Below are 21,182 nucleotides of genomic sequence, written 5' to 3'. Positions count from 1 at the left end.
ACGTATTCGGAGATCCCCTCCACGCAGATGGGTAGTCTATAAAACCTTTCAGTAGATCTGATGTGTGAAGGTACACAGATTGCACTGAACTTTTCTAAGGGGCGTCATTATTGTTGCACCTGCTTGGCAATGTTTTTTTTGCGTTCCAAACAAAACTCCCATAGCTGCTGTTTGTTTCTTGAAAACAAAACAACAATGGCCCCAGTGTGCATGGAGATTTCCCCATAAACATGCATTAGGCCTACCTGGAACCTCTGTGTCTTGCAGATAGAGCGGGTCGACCTCCAATTTGACCTCACAGCTGGGCCCTTAGGTAAAAGCTTTACATCAAATGGTTTCAAAGTATCCTTTAAAGCACACTTTCTAACCAATTGTTTTTACTTGCTTATTTAGAAGTGGAGCAAGTAAGAACGTGCCCGCCAGGTCCCCAGCTACAAAACCGGCTACCATACTGAAACGCCCTGTAGCCAGTCTGGCCCTGCCCCCAATTCAGCGCAGAGTTCTCCAAACTCTAAATGACCCTGTAAGTCTTGAATTCTTTAGTTCAAAAATATCAGATCAGTTGAAACCGAAGTCTACCGCTTAGTGTTGCAGGTATTCTGCCCTTAAACAGAACTATGCACAGGATTATAGGGCCTTGGTGTATAGGGACTGAGTCATCCTACCACCTTAGAACCCACGCGCCCAGGACCCACTAGCTATAGTGTCTCACTTGCTCTCCTACTCACTCACAGAGAAACAAGTGATTAGACACCCCAGAACACAACTCTCCCAGATCTCTCAGGAATCGCGGTAACAAGACACACCGTTTCACTTGTACTCTTGTACTTGTCCACAGTAAAATCTGACAGAGACTTGAAACAGTTTAAAATGTTTATTTTAACTAACGTTCCCTAACATGAAGTATATTAGCCACAACAAGCAGAAAAATGCAAAGTACAAATACAGTCAGCATAGCAGCGAGTCCATATATCATGTAGGGAGATGACATAATGAAAAGACATTAGAAAAAAGACTATAGAGCCTAACCTTCCTCCCCTTACTGAGAAGCAGTATCATTATATATTAGAAGATCTCTGGGCTTTGTCAGCAGATCCCCTACCTTAGCCCACAGCTTTCCAAACTTTTCATGTTGGTGACACACCTTTTAGACAATCGCGACCTAGTGACACGGTAAGGCGAGCGACCGAAGCGAGCGAGCCTGAACCCCTTAAAGGGGGTTCCAGGGGGGTTCTCCCCCCGAGAAAAGTTTGAAAAAATAGTGGGTAAATGGTGCATTTTCAAGCAAATTCGAGAAAGCAGGAAGGTTAATAAAGCAATTGCGAATCTGTTCTAACAAAGACAGTGACTGGCAAAACTGGGTGTAAGGTTAAGTTTGTGCCTGAAACAAGAATATAATCATGCACACATTGACACATGCCCCAGTGATTTACGGCACAAAAAGGGCGGGTGCACGCACAGCCAACCCTTTGAACAAGTTGGATGATAAATGTACACTACCAGATCTAGAACCAAAAGAAGCCTTTGGAAAACAATCTACCAGGCCAACATTGTGGCAAGTGACGATGATCACACCCAAGCCAGTTCACACTAGAAGGGGGAAAGCCCATTTTGGAAAACTGAGACCAATTTATAAGATAGTTTGCTCTCATATATCAAAAATGACATATGAGAGAAAATTAGTGAAGAGAAAGGTTGAAAAAAGAGAAAAAAGTGTCAGAAAAAGAAAGGGAGATCAGAATGAGCAAAGGAGATAGTGAAGAACCAGAAATAAGGATGGCAGGGAAAGAACAAAGAAGTGGAAGACGGTGGAAGATGGAGAGAAACAAGAAGACTAGTGATGGATATGAGAGGAAGGATATAGAATGAACAGAAAGAGAAACAAAGAAGAGAGTTTAGGTTTAGGAAGAACAAGGATGGAAAAATGAGAGGGAGGGAGGCGATAAGACTGAGTGAAAGGCACGAGGGGAAGAGACATGAAGCGATAGAAAGGAGACCAGGTGAAAGAAGGACAGATGAGTGAGGATGGAGATAGGGAAAAGAGCAGTGCTTAATTTAAACCGGTGGTTTCCACCGCTTCCCCCCACCCCACCCGCCCCACTGCTGCTTCCAGGCAGCAGCTGCAAATGCTTCTTTGTTTACAGAGCCCTAAAATGCGATAAAAAGCAGAAATATAAAATTATGATTTCTCATATCCCAGAAATGAAACAGCTGTTTTCTTCTTATCACGGCAAATTGCGCAGCCCACATTCCACATTCCACATTTGGCAACCCCATTCTTTAAAAAAACACACCTGACCACCCTTTGCCTGTCTGCGTTTCTAAGAATGAGCAAACAAAACAGACAGTTGTGCAGCAGGCAGATTATTAACATTTAACACTAGAACACTGAGCTACCACCTGTGGCTTGTTTAAAATGTAAACATGATTACAGACTACTTCGTAGAAAGCTTTCTGAAGGACGGATACCCCTATCGATCCCTAAACCCTTTAAAACCCCTAAAAACCCCTTACCCTCATCCATCCATGAACCCTAAACCAGCCGCGGCCCGTGGAGGGAGTTCAGTGGGGTGGAAAGGCGGGGCGGGGGAGGGGCATGGTGGGGGGGGCATGGTGGGGGGTACTAAAAACCGGAATATGGATAATTGGAGGTAAGTAAACAATTAAATAAATAAAACGAATATTTTGTGCCCCCTGCATCGCAAAATGTGATGCAGCGCGCGCTACGAAATTCATTTTATTTATTTAATTGTTTACTTACCTTCAATTATCCATATTCCGGTTTTTAGTACCCCCCACCCTGCCCCTCCCCCGCCCCGCCTTTCCTCCCCACGGAACTCCCTCCACGGGCCGCGGCTGCCCTAAAATCCCCTTATAACCCTTACGACACTGAAACCTTACTCGTACCACCACCTGAACCCTTAAACTGCCCCCTTTTTAATGGCATAAATATTATGACATTGAAAAAATACCTACTTGGTAAAGTACTGTCTGGTAAAGTACCAAAAAAAGTCCCACGTGTTACTTTACCCTCGTAATTACGTCCTGCTGGTTAAAGACTTCAGGCTGCATACTGACTGCTCCACTGTCGCCCTATGCATAATTGCATTCATTCTGCCACGTAATGCTCTTGTGCAATCAGTGTTGTCTGACTGCCTGCTTTACTCAGGCCCATAGTACTCCGAAGGGGCTTTAGGCGCGGGGCATACAAAATGTGATACTCCTAAAACAAGTAAGTCTGAAGTTCCTTTTTAAAGCCTATGAAGGATTAGCTAAGATGCAATTTGTAAAATAGTAGGCTCCAAAATTAGGGGAAGGGGGGGGGGGCTAAATAGAGAAGGCCTGCCCGTTTAAAATGAAAGTCACAGTATTATTCAAATTTTGTTTTTAAAGGGACACGGCCGGGCAGCATGTCAGACATCTTCATCATTTTTATCAGGAGGAAATGGGGTTTCACTGGCATGCACTATCGCCGCTACTTACTCTTCTTACGTGGCGTCTTCATGTATCTTCCTTTTATCTATTCTAGGCTATTTTTCAGTGAACACAATGCATTCAATGCAGCACTCTCTTCCCCGATGATCAGCTCCATGTATTAAGTCCCCATTTTGTATGTATTTGTCCCATCTCGTCAACGTCACGGTGCTCGATTATTGTGGGCTGCGGCAGAGTCAGAAACATATTAGACTTGTTCTGCCATAAGGCCAGTGGGACAGGGACAAATGCAATCATTTGTCATCCTTGTGCCTTTGAAATATTGCTATTAATAGGGAAAAGCTTGCAGCATAGTTGCTTGCAGTAACATCTGTAAATAATTCACAAATTACCAAAACCATTCAGGTACTATTCGCTCCCCATTACATTTTTGTGAGCCATACGTGTCTGTCTAGCATTCCACCCTTTCAGCTACACTCACATTTAGAATGTAGTTTTGTGAATGTGAAGTGTATGTGACTGGTATTTGTCTTTTGAATTTGTTGAAACTGGAATGGGTATGAGTAAAGGGGATGGGGACAGTGTGTGTCTGGTTTTAGTGCTCTAAATTCAATGATTGACGAGAGCTGTTGAGAGGTGGGCCTGAGAATCATGGATGGACGGGTTTGTGTAGTGTTGGGTTGTGAAGAGTAATTATAATTGTGAGAGGTGCGGGTAGGAAGGTCTGATCTTTTCTGGTGGTAAGGCTGGTTATGGTGTTAGATGAGGATTCTTGGTGAGTGGTAGTATGTGTGGAATGTTTTGGCGAGTGGGAAGTTGTGTGTTGTGGATGAGGGAATAGGAAGGGTTCAGTTAGTATTCTGTATCAGATCACACATGTCACCTCCTGTTCAACTCTGCAGGTAAGCCCTAATTTAAACAACCTGAAATGCTATCACACACTTTAGAATTCTTCTCTAAACACGCCAAAACCTAGTGCTAAGCAGTCTCAAACATAATTGAACACAAACAAAACAAATGAAGCAGCCGCAACACTTAAACTAGGCTTGCGTTTAACTCTTTGGTCCTTTTGTCACTTTACTACAGTGCTGAAAGGAAGCCCGAATCACGCGCGCACAAACAGCAAATTCATAGAAGAGGATTGGACAGCAAAACGGCTACCTGCTTTTACCAACATTGCTCTGGCCTTACTCTCTGCGCTGCTCAGTGCGCAGAGGCACTGTAGGGGAACCGAAGGAAAATGGCGATCTTAGTTTCTCTTTCTGAAACTTAAGGGGCTGTTCATGCTGGGAGGGAAAGAGGTTTCAAGTGAGCTTATGATAAGCCATACATCTGTTTCAAGAAGGCGGCTGCTGAAATAACACTTTTCCACTATCTTTAATTCTTTAATACATTTCGCTACAATAAATTGGCCATCTCAGAAGCTTTTGGAGGACCCAGGTTATATAGGTTCTGCAGGGCCCCTCTCTGTTTTTACGGCAGAATACAGACCTCGTTCAGAGTAAAAAATGTAATTGGGCACATTTTGAGGCAGCTGCAGCAGATGACACAACCTTACCATCTACTCCCCGCCATTCTTCCTTGTCACCAGGCTACCACTCGTGTGAAAAACGTACCGAGCGCCGGGAATTGGGAGCGGACTGGACTGCGCATTTGACGCCCAGAAGTGACCTGTTTCAATGCCCATTGCTTATATCCTTACAAAACATAAGCAGTATGGCTTCAAAAGACCACAGGCCATATTATCAAGGAACGGTGATAACATTATCGCCGCTTTAGCGGCAGGAAACCGCCGCTAAAGCGGCGATATTGAGCTTGACAATATGCCCTTGTGAATTCCCATAGAGGGCCAGGTTCACACCAGAGCCTGGGCTTATATGGGAATTCTCAAGGGCATATTATCAAGCCCATTATCGCCGGTTTAGAAGCAGTTTCCTGCCGCTAAAGCGGCGATAATGTTATCGCCGTTACTTGATAATATGGCCCCTCATTCGTGTACACATAGCCACTGTACACATTTTGTTTTCTAGTTCACCCATCGATCTAGTATTTCAGTACCTCCAGGAATAGTGCACATTCCCACCCAGGGAAAGCAATGCTATTCAAAGAGAGACGAGAAAACAAAAGTAGCGCTTCACTGGCAAACACTGTGAATTGGCGCTAATGTGTTTATGTGTGAATAAATCAATCTGGCCACCTTACAACCACTCTGTCTTGATTGAGTTAGTTATTCATTTTTTGAATGTTTTATTTCTCTCTACCCCGAGGCTGCACTTAAAAACTGAACAATTTCAGAAATACGACGTTTCCAGCAAAAGTCTTTTTCTTTTTTGGATCCATTTCACAGGAGAGCAAATAAACGAAAGGAGCAGAGAGTAGGTAATACCTGTTTCTTGAAGTCTCGATTTTCACCAAATGAGGAGGCGTGAGACAGAAGGAGAGGGAAGAGGGGGAACAAAGAGAGGGGGGTGCGTGCAGCTGCCAGCGGCAGGAGAATTGGACACTTTCCTTGTCTTCTCTGCCCGTTCTGCCTGTCCCCAAAGCCCGGCCTTAACTATCGGCCGTGGTGATTTCTCGAGTCGGGGAGGCATGTTTAAAAAACAGAAATTAGGGGAACGGACTCTATGAAATTAAAGAAGTATGGGCACGCCGTGCCCTGCCGATCCTCCTCACTTCGACCTCTGGTCCTCGTAGAGACAGTGTTCGGAAAGGAAACACTAACGGCTCTGAAAACAGAGGATCACAGATTATACGGATGACGATGCTTACTTCTGAATAAACAGATCCGTCACGCGCTTACGTCACTGTAGGTCCTAGAAAGAAAGAATAGAGCGCGTCTCCTCGTCGTTGCGCGACACACCCAAGCACGGCAGGCGACACAGTACTGTGTCGCGACACAGAGTTTGGAAAGCTCTGCCTTAGCCTATAGAGAGTAGATCTACATTATAGGTGCTGTCTCCATCTTCTCCCTGGAAAGGTCCCTCTCCAAGTGTTAGTCCCCTATTTGTGTATCCCACCAAGACCAAAAAGTACGTTGTCCCAAATAACAGCTGCATCGGTATATTTTGTCTAGGTGCTCAGACCTGACAAGAACAAAATAACAAGGGGTATTGTTTATCGACCTTGCTCACAATGTTCAGACTCAATCCCAGGAACCTGCTGAAAGTGAACACAGCGATGAGTTGTCATGTGAAAGCAGCCATAGAAATTGTTACAAAAACAGTTTTATAGTAGTGTGCGCAAAGCAGCAGGCAAGCTGCAACGTGCTCATGCCAACTTAGAGAAATCGACAATGTCCCCATGGGCCAAGTGACATTGGCATGTCCCACTACAATATTGCAAGATTCAAGGAAGTGTCCAGAGGGACATAAAATTATATTATTTTCTTTAAAAGTCAAAGCCTGTATCTTCACCTACAGACAGGAAAAAGTAAAGTAAGCATGCCGTTAGCTTTGGACCTGGGTGCCACGTCTCTGAGACCATTTCTTCCTAGAACTTCATGTCTAACTATCCACTTCCTCTCTATACTGAAGATGGAATACTCACTGCTTATCTTCATTACATCAAGTCAGTTTGAGGGTGAGTTCAATCTGGTAAATAGAAAACCCCATTTGTCCTATATTCTAAATCTTTATTTTTAGCCTAAATCTGTTTGCCATGAAACCCATATGCTACCTGTATAAATGCTATAAATAGAACCATCTCATGTGACAGCACCCATGAGATACCTATAAATTACTGTACCAGACAGAAGATCTCACTGCTAGACACCTGGAGAGAAGAAATGGGGGCACCGTGACAAGGAAAATTTGAAATGCATACATTTTTCTCCTTTATCCAAATAGTCATGTTTTTTCAAACTTTTTTTAATGTAGGCAGAAGTGTAAAACAGTCATCCTTTGAGACTGTATACTGCTGCAGCTTGTTGGTAATCTACAGCCTAGAAAGACGCACACTGCCCTACAGCAGTGGTTCCTCTTCCCTCAGAGTTGCATCTTTACCTCTCTCCACATTAAGCACAGCTTCTCCTGACACAGCAGGTTTTCTGCTTTATGACAGGGAGATCTTTGGTGATTGGTGCTTTCTCTTCACCCTGTGACATTGTTAGGAGCCTTCATCATGAATAGTTTCAGGGTCAAGAAGGTTGTCTTGAGATCAAAGGTTGTTTCACTGCAGGGTGTTTTATGGTTTGAAGTAGTGAGCAGCCCTCTTTAATTCTTGCTACAGGCTGTGGGGTGGTCAGAGGCACTTTCCGAGCAAACCTTTTTTATGAGATCCTTTATTAGGTCGAGCCTGGGAAGAGTATGAGCTGATTTGCGAGGCGTGCTGTATTTGAGTATGTACTTGAAGCTCTGCCCACTCTCCGCCAATATTTTTCATTGGCTTGTGTCATTATCCTTTGAAATACTGGCTTCTGATTTGTTAATAGATTCGTTAGTCCCTCCCTAGTATTGCGTTGTCTTCCTTTGTAACCTCCCATAAGGATTGGCCCTTTTACTTCTGTTGTTACATGGGTTGTCTTATTTAGCCTGTAAACACTGTTTTCTCTCATGAGTTTCTCCTACTATAGGCACAGCATGCTTTCCTGTAACATTCAGCACGCCATGCGCACTTTCACTTTCCAAGCAGCCCAGGACAATGGCGGCCACTTCTTTGAAACGAAATAGGTCTCACATTTACAAGAGGTTGAGCTATTGGCATTGCAAATGACAATGCCTTTTATTTATGTTAATTATTAAAACAGAAATAAAAGGCATAGGGGCATATGCATCAACATTAGCATTTGCGATTCCTTATTAGCGAAAAATAAGGAATCGCTAATAAGGAATAGCAAAAGGCTATGCATGTAGGAATCGCTATTCAAATAGCGATTCCTTAACATTCCTTATTACCGAATCGGTAATACCGAATCGGTAATAAGGAATACCTACCCATTCATTCCTATGGGCTTGGAGGCCCATAGGAATGAATGTAAAGCCATTCTGTATTAGCGATTCGGTATTACCGAATCGCTAATAGAGGGAGCACTTTCAAGGGTGCCAGGGTGTCAAAAGGACACCCTGTTGCACCCCTGAAAATGATATGTGCACATATGTTGCACACACACATGCTCTAAGGGCATGTGTGTGCGCAACATGAAACTTTGAAAAATGCACAAAAGTGCATTTTTCAAAGTTTTTGCAAATTACCATGCAGTTCATCTTCATGGTAATTTGCTCCCCTTATTAGCGAAATCGCTAATTTTTTAACTTTGATGCATTGCATTTAAGGAATCTCACTTTGGGATTCCTTAAATGCAATCGCTATTTAAGGAATCGGTATTTAAGGAATCCCTATTTAAAGAATCGCTATTTAAGGATTCCTTAAATACCGATTTCTGCTTTTGGGTTGATGCATTGGGATTGGGTATTTTTAACTTAATACCGGGAGCTAATAAGGAATCGGTATTTTACCGACTGGATTTTGGCTTGATGCATAAGGGTGATTGTCATTTACAATGCCTATAGCTTAAACTCTTGCAAATGCGAGGCCTATTGTATTGTAAATGCCTGTTATCTTTAGGCTTGTTGTCTGGTAGATTAAGATACTAGCAGCCGCGGCCCGTGGAGGGTGTTCCGAGGGGCGGATAATTATATGGATAATTGGAGGTAAGTAAATAATGAAATAAATAAAACGAATTTCGTAGCGCGCGCTGCATCGCAATTTGTCCCCCACCCTGCCCCTCCCCCGCCCCGCCTTTCCGCCCCACGGAATTCCCTCCACGGGACGTGGCTGGATACTAGTAGGGTGTCCTATAATTTTCCCTTATCTTCATCCATATTTTTCTCCTCTGCACACCTCAGTTCTTTAATCTCATCACTGGTGTAATAATTCAATAACATCTGAATATGTACAAAGCTTCTTCGCTGTGTAAATTCAGCATTATTAGCAACTAAACTGGAGACTGTGTTATGTATACAAATTTTATGTTACTTTAGAAGCTGATTATGCCTTATGCATAATTACATTGGATTTAAAGGAAAGTGAGGGGGTATATCGGATTTGCTAGACTGGATTTACCTTTGAAAAAATCTATTTGATGAAAATCTCATTACAAAGATGAGGCTTTTTATTGTACCTTATTTTATCTTTTATATGGGTGTGAATACAAACATGACAGGTAAAAGATTATTATAGCGATTACCCAGAGCATTTTTACTATCGTGAACATCAGCATAATTGCATAATTCATTATGTTAGCCTTTTACGTTTTTTCTCTCTGAGAAACACTGAAGTGAGCATAATTACTCTAACCGTGGACCGATGAAGAGGACATTTAAAACCTTTGCTTGTCTAAAGATTTGTTAAGAAGGCTTTATGGTGCAAAAGTGATAAAGAGTAATCTACAGAGTAAAATGCAGCCTTGTAATTTCTTGACAAAATGAACATACATGTCCCTTTATTTTTATTGCATTCAAATGTAAAGAAAACTGACCTAAACTTCCAGAGAATGCTGATATTGAAAATCAGTATTGCAAATGCATATATACGGTTCACAATTTGATAAACGAACGAACAATGCGAGAAAAAAAACAATGCTTTGCAGGGTTCACATTTTAGGAAAGCATGTTTCATCAGTCAAATTTTTCAAAATGTTTATTCTGACGCACAAAACTATACTCATACAAAGTGATCATCGCATTTTAAGAAACACATCAAACCTATTGCCCAATTTTCAAAGAAATTCGTAAATCGGCATGTGGAGGTCTAAGACTTCACATGAGTGTAGTTATACTCATTTTTGCAATTACCAAGAGTTTCTATGTTATGTTTGGAAATCCGTGAGAGTCGTAGGCTAATGCCCTTACTTTTGAACAATGTAAATTAAAAAACAAATAATAATAAATATTCAGGGTATACATGTTTCCCGTGGAGAAACCCCTTCCTGGAATCGCTCATCAAGTTTGGGGGTGTTCCAATTCCCTTCTCACTCCGGAAATTGATTTACTACAACACTTTACAGGTCAACATTTCCAATCTTTCCCAGTGTGGCAAGGTGATATAATGAAGTTTGTGAGTCCCAACAAACGGGTACATTTGTGAGTGTGCACAACATTGGGCTCCAGACGGTGCAGAACCCAAGACACATGAGCTACTCCAAGCATTATACACCATGGGACATGGAAGGCACTTAATACGATGGCTCTACCCGGGGCTTCGAGCCAGCTTGATATTCCACTCACAACCATGAAAGCTAAGTGGGAGGTTGATGTCGCTAGGAGCTAACACATAAAAAATGGGCTAGCATACTGGAATAGCCCAAAAAAGCCTCATGCAACTCGAGGTTTAAGTTCATCCAGTTCACTACCTTACGTAGAGTGTACTAATGATTAGTAAAATGCACACCACAGCTGCCTCGACCTGTCCTCCTTGTCAGGCGCCAGAAGCTGACCTCTTGCACATGATATGGTCGTGCCCTGTCCTGTCTGGCTACTGGGGAGCCATTGCAATAGCACTGGTGGACATGACTGGCCCAGACCACTGGAATACACTGGTCATTTTTTGTCTTGCTACTGCACTCACGGCCCAAGAGTACCAGGGTGTTGGCACGCTTCACGGGACTGACAATACTGTTAACAAGACGGTTGATCACAAGACACTGGAAGGCCACCTTGGCCTGAAGGTGGATAGATGGCTCATGGAGGTGCTTCACTGGGGATAGGCTAAAAGGGAGGACCTAAGAAGGGAAGAATATTGAGGTTTCTGGAAAAATCCATTTAGAGAGAAGCGGACATGCTACTAGGGAGGTTCAGGACACAGGGTGATCGTCCCTGGGGGCGAGATACACTTGACTATTTGGCCCCTTCTCCAGGTAATATTGGTGCGTAATGGATTACTACCCTGCTAAATCTTTTGAAGTGCATCCCTGGTAGTGACAAGCCCATTCCACCCCCTCCATCCTTCCCCATAGATCGGCAGCATGTCAGTCACAATTCACCATAGCTTCTGCATAAAACCCTCAGTGCACAAAATCCCCTCCAACAGACGCACATACCAGGTGCCAAATTGGGTGGGTGGGAATGTTCGTCTATAAGTTTTACATATTGTATTCAATGTTGCCCTATTGTGAGCAACTGGCTCTATTTCTGTTTCACCATGAGATACCCATATCCTTTTATAGTACATATGTAAACAGTCACAAAATGCAATTTACTCCTGATGTAAAATGTGATCAAATACAATAAAGTTTATATTAAAAACAATTGTGAATATGCACAAATGCAAAACGACTTTTATGAATACATAACCAAACATTTAGAATTTCGCAAGTGTGTTAGCACTCATGAGCAAGTATTGGTAAAGCCAATAGGTCTTGCCTATAAATTATATTGGCTTTGACTATGCTTTAGCCATGTTGCGCAGCAGCCGGGCTGTTTTGCAGGTATGTCTGAAAGTAAAAAAATAAATAAGGCGTTATGCCACAGCCAGCACTGACTACGTCAATGGTTTTTTTAATTGCTGGTCGGAGGCAACACAGTGGGAGGGTAGGGCTTGTGGTGGGGCAACGCGGACAATGCATGGTGTGGGAAAAAAGCATTATGACGCTAAAACCGCTGGCCGCATCATATTATTTTTTTTTTATTGCGGCGTGTGAGGCAACACAGACTCAACATGGGCAGTGGAGAGAGTTGGGAAAAAAAATGCCATGACGCTGTCAGCGGTATCCACATCATAGCTCTCCTTTTTTTGTTTATTATGGCGGGTGTTGGAGCCAGCACAGACAGCGGAAGGGGGAAAAACAGACAACATAGGGATCACCACAGGCAAGGGAGGGAGGGCTGATGAGGGGCAACACGCACAACAGAGGGAGGGTGGATGAGGCAAACTAGACAGTTGAGGGAAGGCTAGTGGGTTGTTGCATAGACAAAGGAGAAAGTGCAGGTAGGGCTTCAACATGGATGGGGGAAACATGGCTAACTGAGGTAGGTTGGGAGGGGCTAGGGCAAGCATACAAACAATGGAGTGTTGGAGGGAAGGGCTGGAGCAAGCACAAGAACAACTAAGGTGAGAGAAAGGTGCTGACCAATAAGAAGAGGGCAAATGAGAGTGAATATGAAGCCAACCAATGGCAAGCAATGGGTGGTCCCCAAGCCCACTGTCAGATAACAAAAGGTCCTGCAAGGGACAGCACATGTGCTGTCATGGGAGAGACCTTAAAAGAGGGTACCCTGTGAGTTTGAATCGTTTTAAAACAATTCTCATAGCTCCCAGGTCTGGTTATATCCTGCTTGTTACATGGTTTGTGAACATATTTATGAAGCTCATGAAATAATAAAAAAATGTTGTCTTACAGATCTCTGGGAACTCTTTGCAAGATGCTTCAGACGCCAACTTTCCTCGAGTGGAACATTAATCCCTAGAGGCCAGTGTTTCATTGAACAATCCCATACAATCAAGCAGAACACATGGATGTCTGGCATATGTGTACCTTTGGTTAACATCAGGAACTATTCCCGAATATCTTGACAGAGCCCTTATAGAAACCGCAGATCCAGCCCCATGGATTATGAGGCGAATCCTCAAGGAAATCAAGACTCAATTTTGATTTAAACCTTTATGGTTGTAAGAATGGGTTCCCTGTCCCTCCAGGAGCAAGTAAAATGCATCTTTTATTACTGACAAAATTCAGATGATGTTACTCTTTTTGCATCTATATCTCAGAAGAACAATTAAGATGAACAATGACAGTTAAGACATAGGATATAGAAAGCAATCATTTACAACAAAACCCAGTGCACAGCACAAAAGATGTGAGTATATGCAATTGAATAAAAAATGTGCCCTACCAGTCTCTCAATTCCATATGGAAAATCAAGAGGACAGCAGCATCATAAAGAAATCTTCATTATAAGGCATTACACAAGACAGTGTTGCATGCCTCTAGGATGATATTGAGCAACACTAGCATGCATTGTTTGGCGCAGTTATACTGACGTGTATTGAAGTCCATACCAGTGAACTTTTGTGACTCAGAGACATTCGGAAGGTACTTAATATGAGCAACTATGACTTAAGTACATCAGGCGATTGCCATTATAACGAAATTCCTATGTGACAAATTGATAATACAAAACTGCAGTGAGTGTAGGACCATTCACTGCGGAAGAGAATTCTTGAGTTAAAAACACTCAATGTTTTATTCTTTTAATTTTTGTTTTGGCTCATTCAACCATATATTATGAATAAACTAAACATATACCACCTCAAATTATAAGCTTACGAAGAACATAGGACCAGATGAAGAAAAAGGCAGGGAGCAATTAGTGGGTGCAAAATGCACGCTGTTGTCCATTTTATGATGTGACTAGGAACACATGCCCAGTCACAGGGGACCGCAGAATGATCTGACTAATGAATATTTATTAGGCAGGTTGATATTTGCAATGCCCTGTGATTGGCTATAAACACAAAGTTGGTGGCTTGCAAGGAACAGCAAACCATCATCCTGGTACTTGCATTGCTAAAGGGGAATCTGTTCAATGGAGACAGCTTCCCCTTTGAGAATGAGTTACCTTCCTTCAGCAGTCTGTATATTTTCTACGGTTTGGGAATACATATCATTGTGAATTACAATTAGGAAGGCACACCTCTATCACACCCCCTCCAAATTGTGATTCGAAATAAGTCGCAAAACCCCTTTTGAAAGTTGGAAAGGTGTTTCCAAATCGCATAAAAGATCTCTTACATTTCAAAAATCATTCTGAGGTTCCAAACTAATGATTTTGAAAATTGCAGAGATGTTGCGGCCATAAGTAATTTGATACCCCTCACACACACACACACACACACACACCCACCCACACACGCACACACACACACACACGCGCGCACACGCACACACACACACACACACACACACACTTCCTCATCCCCAACAGATCCAGGAAGGCCACAATCAATATGCCTGGCAATTCCAATGACCAGTGAAAATTGCCTTACCCGGCTGCCTAAATCCATCCTGGCCTCAGTATCATCCCGTCCCTAAATACAAGGATCCTCCATGTCCTTGTCGTAGGCATAAAGAGGTATTTGTTGTTCTCTGCCCCTACAATGCAATCACACTGCCTTACCCATGTGTCAGGGTGGGTTGTTCACTTTGACCTCATGAAGGCCCCGCCACCATGCTGAAAGACAGGACTTCCTGCAGCACAACACATCAGGGCCAGTGCCAGTTGCCTCCTGGCTTGGGCCAGTCACTATTTTAGCAGGAGTCATGGACAGAGTAAGGTGTGTGTTATGGAATATGCACTCAGCCCTTCCCCTTTCCTCAATGTAACTGTCTTGTGTATTCTGTGGATGCAGAGCCTAGCCTATAACCAGGCTTGGCGTTTTATCCTGAGTACTCTGCCACCCTTGAGTCCAGGGCCCGGTCTTGTATTGAATCCTAAATGTGAGTTGTCTCGGACAGCGGCCTTTCCGTCTGTGCTCTATCAATTCTGAAGTCATGAGTAATACAAAGGAGGAAGTAAAGGTTGAATTTTCTTGTTGTTTATGGTGAATGTAAGAGATTGTTGATTTGGTATCATAAGCCCCTTCAAAATAAATGTCTACATTTCTTTTGTTTTCGGTATTGTGGACCACCCACGTCTTTAGACATATTTTTGCTTATCTTTCTTGTAAACTTTTATTTAATTGTAAATTATACTTTTATAAATGTGAATCGCCACTACTGAGAAAAGTTTGAAATATGAGACAAAAAGATGCATGGTTCTTACCAGGTCAATAGCAAAAAGATAGCCTTTGTACTCTTCAAGCACCCGATGGCATTCGAATGCATGAGTCTTGGCACATGTTTGTAAGCCAATTACTATATCCTGCAAAGAGTAAAAGACAAGTCACGGCCTTAGGGAAACATTAACCAAACACAGGCATTTAGGAATAGAGATTCCATGTTAGAAAGAAATGGTAACAATGCAGTTCTTGATTAGACCTTCAGTGGTTACAGCTGGCACTGGTGAATGATTCTCTACTAGTAAAGCAAATAAATTCAGTTCCCAGAAAGCATGATTTAAGATACCCTCATACAACTATGCTGGAGTGCCTTTACCATGCAACTGAAGAAGCACCTATGGACAATAAGGTGAGAGTTCAGTCACTATTTGTGTTCTGTCACTTGGTTCTCTCTAGTTTTCACATAAAGGAAACACAAGGACAGTTCAGTACACAAGCCTTCTTTGTGACAAAGTGCCATTTCTTTAGAAGGGGTGCTTATCCTTTCTTCCTCATGTCTACTGTGCAGGGATTACACCATATTGTGTTCTGTCCTTCATTCCTTGAGAAAACGCCCCCTCTTACAACAGGTGGAAACAGACAGCTCTGTTGTCTATTTGGGCCTCTCTGAAAGAGTACTGTCAAATCCTTCACAAAGCTTTAGATCTTCATCCGATTTATCTGCTACATTGGTTAAACTTAATATATCTAATTCAATCACTTGTCTCTATCAGGAGAGATCACCTATAGAAGCGAAAACAATGAAATGCAGCAGTAGTAACCTGGGCAAAGGAGCTGTACTTCTAGTTTCAGCTAGCTTAGTCTTCATCTACCCTGTGGAGGGGTTTCACTCTGATATGATTTGGATATCCATGGAGTAGATATCACACTTTTGGGTGACAGGATGTGGGAAGTGAGGAAGGTTTCACCTGTCACCATTAATTTACCATCAAGCTCCTTTAATGAAGTTACAAACCTGAACAAAGAAAACCCAGATGCTCTTCAGTGGACATATAACCTTCAAATATATTGCAGATTTATAGACAATATATGTCTGATGTGGACCAACAATCGAGAGAGTCTAGATTGGAAGATAACACAGCTCAACACACATGATGATCACATTCAATTTACTCAGTGATTCATCTATTGCCTTTCTTGATGTACTTATAACAAAAACTGATTGATGATTTCAAACCCAAGTGTACCGGAAAGACACAGATAAAAACAATGCTTTGCTGTACACCAGCTTTCATCCAAACGATTTGATCCAAAATTTACCATAGTCTCAGTTTTTACGGATGAAGATGATTCGTTCAGAAACTACCACACTCGAAGAGAATGTTTTAATCCAGAAAGAGAAATACATTGAGAGGGGGTATTCAGAAAAAATCTTGGATTAAGCCATTGACCGTACGAAGCGACAAGATCGAACCACATTATTGACCAAACAAACAAAAAAATAAACTGCAGAGACAGGTTTTTGTTTCCAAATCTTCCACCAGTTCACCAAGGATCAAGAAAGTATTTATTACAAGATGGGATTGATTACAAAATGAGACTGACTCTAATGACCTATTCAAAGAGAAACCATTACATGCATACAGGAGGTCAAAAAATCTTAAAGAAGAACATATGACTCCGGACCACGTGAAAACATCCACACCTCAAGGTACTAAGAAATGTTTAAATTGCGTGCATTGTAACAAAGTAATGACAGGCACCAAAATCCAGCATCCAAGAACAGGCGAGACAATTACGCTGAGCCACACAACTGATTGCAATGGGGACGCGGAGAATATTTGTTTCTACTTGCCGTGAGGGGAACGGCTGGCTTAATCCCTTGCTCCCTCAGTCTCTCCTGTTTCGCTGGGCTGTATTGCTTCCTTGCCTACTACACAGACAACGCCGTGAGGGGAACGGCCTGCTGATCAAACTACCCTTCCCAGGGGGCCGTGCACGGATCGCGCCAGGCTTCATTGGAGGGCGCCAGGGACCCTCATAAGCAACACACGCCTCCCGCTGCGCTGGACGCAGAGAATATTTGTTTCTACTTGCCGTGAGGGGAACGGCTGGCTTAATCCCTTGCTCTCTCAGTCTCTCCTGTTTCACTGGGCTGTATTGCTTCCTTGCCTACTACACTGACAACGCCGTGAGGGGAACGGCCTGCTGATCGAACTACCCTTCCCAGGGGGCCATGTGCGGATCGCGCCAGGCGTCATCAGAGGGTGCCAGGAACCCTCATAAGTAACACACGCCTCCCGCTGCGCGGGACGCGGAGAATATTTGTTTCTACTTGCCGTGAGGGGAACGGCTGGCTTAATCCCTTGCTCCCTCAGTCTCTCCTGTTTCGCTGGGCTGTATTGCTTCCTTGCCTACTACACAGACAACGCCGTGAGGGGAACGGCCTGCTGATCGAACTACCCTTCCCAGGGGGCCGTGCGCGGATCGCGCCATGCGTCAAAAGAGGGCGCCAGGGACCCTCATAAGCAACACACGCCTCCCGCTGCGCTGGACGCGCGCGGGCTCGCCCGGGCAAAGCCCGGGCCAAGGGCGGGCCCGTCCGCGCCCGTCAGAGGCTGATTGAGGTTGGGTTGGGTCACCCCTCTAACGCCGTTAGGAGGTCTTGGGGGTGTCTATCTTAGTTGGAAATTATTATTTGGATTTGTCTTTTTTCTCACTTTCCTTTGCATGCTCAGCCATCCTTTTGTGCCTAGTTTCTGTAAAGTTTGTTACAATGAACAGGAGGGTTATTAAAAAGGCTGCCCTGCCTTCAGGGGGAGGGGTGGTGGGCACTCTCGATCAATTTATTCTTAGAGCAACCTCAGTGTTGGAAAAAGAGATTGCCAACATGGAGCGTAGGTTATCTCTGGAACCCTTGTTGAACAAGAGATCTTCCCTAGGTTCACTAGCCGCTTCTCGCTCCCCCGCTTATGCCCCCTTACTTGCTATGCAAACAGAGGTTAATGCTCCTCTGGGCACCCAATCCCAAAACACAAGCACGTTAACAGAGAACATTTCTATTCCCTCTTTCCCTGTGCAGACAGCGACCCGTAGCAAAAAGAAAAGAGTCCCTGCTAGAGCTGCTTCTGTTAGCAAGCCCAAGTCCTCCAATGTTCCCCTTGATCCTATCGTTAAAAGGAAGAGGGGTGCTGGTCCTCAGAGACCCTCCGCCGCCAAAGCTCCGAGGCTTAATTCTCAAGCCAAAGACGTGAGCTTCACTCTGGGAAATAGACAGGACACCACCATACTCTCTGATTCTAACTCCCCATCCAACTGAGACTTTAGCCCTCGAGGCGGCTAAGACATGTGGCGTAGACTTGAGAACCTTATGTCCACCTTATTAACCCCTATTACATATAGATTGAACAAAATAGAGGAAAATTTAATCCAGCTCTCCTTGATAGCTAATTCTGGAAATAAGGAGGTTTGCGTTACAGATAGTAATCAGCACATCTTAGAACTCCCCACTAATCCCACTAATGTTAGGTATGATAGCAATTCTCCACCTCAGACTATAACAGATCCCTCAAGACCATCTATAAGGGATTCAGGCATTAGGGGGGAGGATATTGTGAGAACATCAATTCCTAACATCAGGCCCTCATCGTCCCCTAGGAACTCGGTTGCCCTGGCCGATACATCTGGTGAATTTGCACAAACTTCTTTGTGCTCTCATGAGGAGCCCAAACCGACCGTAGTTAATAATAGCACCGGTCACTCTCACACCAGCAGAAGGGGCCCAAATAGACTTTCTCAAACAAGGGTAGGATTCCCCTTCACAAGCCCACATGAATGGCGACAGGGGATTGCAAGGATCTTGGTTGAATAGTGGATCCCTTCATCTTCCACCGGCTGCAACACCCTTGGTTGTCATCTTGAGTAATGTACCTCAGAGTAGAAACCCTGAAACTACAGGGCAACTACTCTCCAAAACTAGACACTGGCTTAACTCCAAACTAAAGGGAGCAGGATTTTGGGATGAAAATATTCTCAACCATATGATTATGGTTAGCCGCATTTTGTGGGTAGGACCCCTTAAGAAGGAAATGAAGGGTGACTGTGTGATAGTCAATTTTGACAACACACAGTCTCCCAGAGAGATATTGGAAGTCTTGGGTGGGTCCGTAAGGCCAAAGGATAACTCAATAGTGGTCTTGCCGCTTGGTTTTTTTTATAGGCAAGACCCTCAAATTTCCTACACCCAGAAATTCACTATGGGATATGGTCCATTGAGAGCAAGTTTGAGATCTGCTCCCAGTTCATTAGAGGTCCCAGTACATAATATGTTCGCACCCCTATCAGATTTAGAAGCCTGCGATTGACCACCACAACGCACTCTGGCTGTTTTGGATTCTAATGAGGAGCATGACAAGGGCCATAGTCTACAGTCATTTCCCCCAGAAGCCCCACTATTCGATCAAGGTTCTCCAATATTAAGAGCTCAATTGCCTCCTTTTGTAGTGGTACCACAGGCTCCCATCGAGAATACCTTCTGTGGGAGCCTTTCTATGATGTCATGGAATGTCGCTGGACTGTCCTCCAAACTTCCATCTAAAGAATGGTCGAATTTGGTAGACAGCCATGACTTTATTGTGTTACATGAGACTTGGTCACTGTCTATTATCCATCGTCGGGCTATCTGGCTTATGGGAAAGTGGCCACTACTAAAGGGAAAGGACGACCTAGTGGGGGACTTTTAATCTGGGTTAGGCAGCACTCATCGTTTTACATTAAGGAAATGCCCTCGGATAACGATGACACTCTGGTTCTAAAAGTTAAGAGGGACGGCGAGTTACCATTTACTTTAATTAACATCTATTCGAGAGGGTTAGAGGGGGGTAGATCTTCACCAACCATTCAGTATCTGGACACTTTTATTGATGGGTTAGAAAGCCCCAAACCGTTGGTAATTATGGGTGACTTTAATTGCACTTTCGAGCCTTTAGGGATTGAAGACGGTAAACTTAGTACTGATGAGGACAGTAATTGGGGTGTTCCATCATTGTCCTTAGCTCCTATCAAAAAGTGGACTGAGGCGGCCCTTCAATTAAAAAGTTTTTCTTTGGGGTGGGGCCTGAGAGCCGTTAATGGGAGAACTCTATCAGACAGTAATGGTAATAATACCTTCTCCAATGGGAAGAGTGGCAGCAGGATCGATTATATCTTTGTTAGCCTGGATTTATGGTCTACTGTGCTGGATATGGCCGTGATTACTAGACCAGAAAGTGATCACGAACCTCTATCCATGAGGTTAGTAACCAAGCCACCAGTGAGCAATGGCCCTTCTCGGGAATTGTTGGTAATAGATATTGTGCTATCAAATGATCTACGTCGACTGAAGTGGGCTAAAGTATCTGATAATGTAGGCATTCAAAGCCTGCTCCGAAAGTCTTTAGAGGACTCACTCTTGACTCTCTCAGCTTATAACTATTTAGAAGAACCTCCCCAATGTTTAAAGGGAGTGCACAAGGCTCTTTTTGATAGATTGAAATCATTACTCACCATCAAAGGGAAGGAAAATAGATCCACCTGATCCAAATCAGCTAAATAGTACGATAAAGATTGCTCTGCAGCTTTCAAATTGCTCTCCCTAGCAATTAAATCTAATGATATTCAGGCTATTAAAGCAGCTAGGGCGTCATATTAAAGGGTGCTTTCTAAGGCCAAAGAAAGTTTTGACAAGGAAAGATGGGAGGAATTAACTAAAGCATCAGAAGAGAAGAACTGGCTGAGATTTTGGCATCTAATAAAATGGGGAAGTGGGGTGTTTGAGCCTACTCCCCACAACAATGTTCCCCCAGACAAATGGGTCTCTCACTACCAAGCCCAGTTCACTTGTCCCTTAACCTCTGTGTTCGACTTCAATGATGTTGTAACTACGGAGGTATTAACCTTCAGCTTGGTGGAGATTGAGACAGCCATTGAAGCAGCACCGGCAGGCCGGGCGCCTGGTTCGGATTGTATTCCCACGGACCTTTTTAAATCTGATAAAA

At 43.5% G+C, this 21,182-nt stretch overlaps 1 protein-coding gene across 1 annotated transcript in view; it reads left to right on the top strand.

Moving 5' to 3' along the window:
- The window catches only part of CDKL2 (cyclin dependent kinase like 2), a 477,181-nt gene extending 463,922 nt beyond the window's left edge, over window positions 1-13,259 (top strand). The window contains exon 13 of the mRNA XM_085635210.1: window positions 12,770-13,259. Coding sequence (XP_085491336.1) covers window positions 12,770-12,829 — 60 coding nt within the window. The 3' untranslated portion in view covers window positions 12,830-13,259. The remainder of the gene's footprint in view (window positions 1-12,769) is intronic.
- Window positions 13,260-21,182: the final 7,923 nt, after the last annotated feature.

This window comes from Triturus cristatus, chromosome 2_1, assembly GCF_964204655.1.
Source record: "Triturus cristatus chromosome 2_1, aTriCri1.1, whole genome shotgun sequence".
Lineage (NCBI taxonomy): Eukaryota > Metazoa > Chordata > Amphibia > Caudata > Salamandridae > Triturus > Triturus cristatus.
This window is presented reverse-complemented; position numbering and strand designations above follow the sequence as displayed.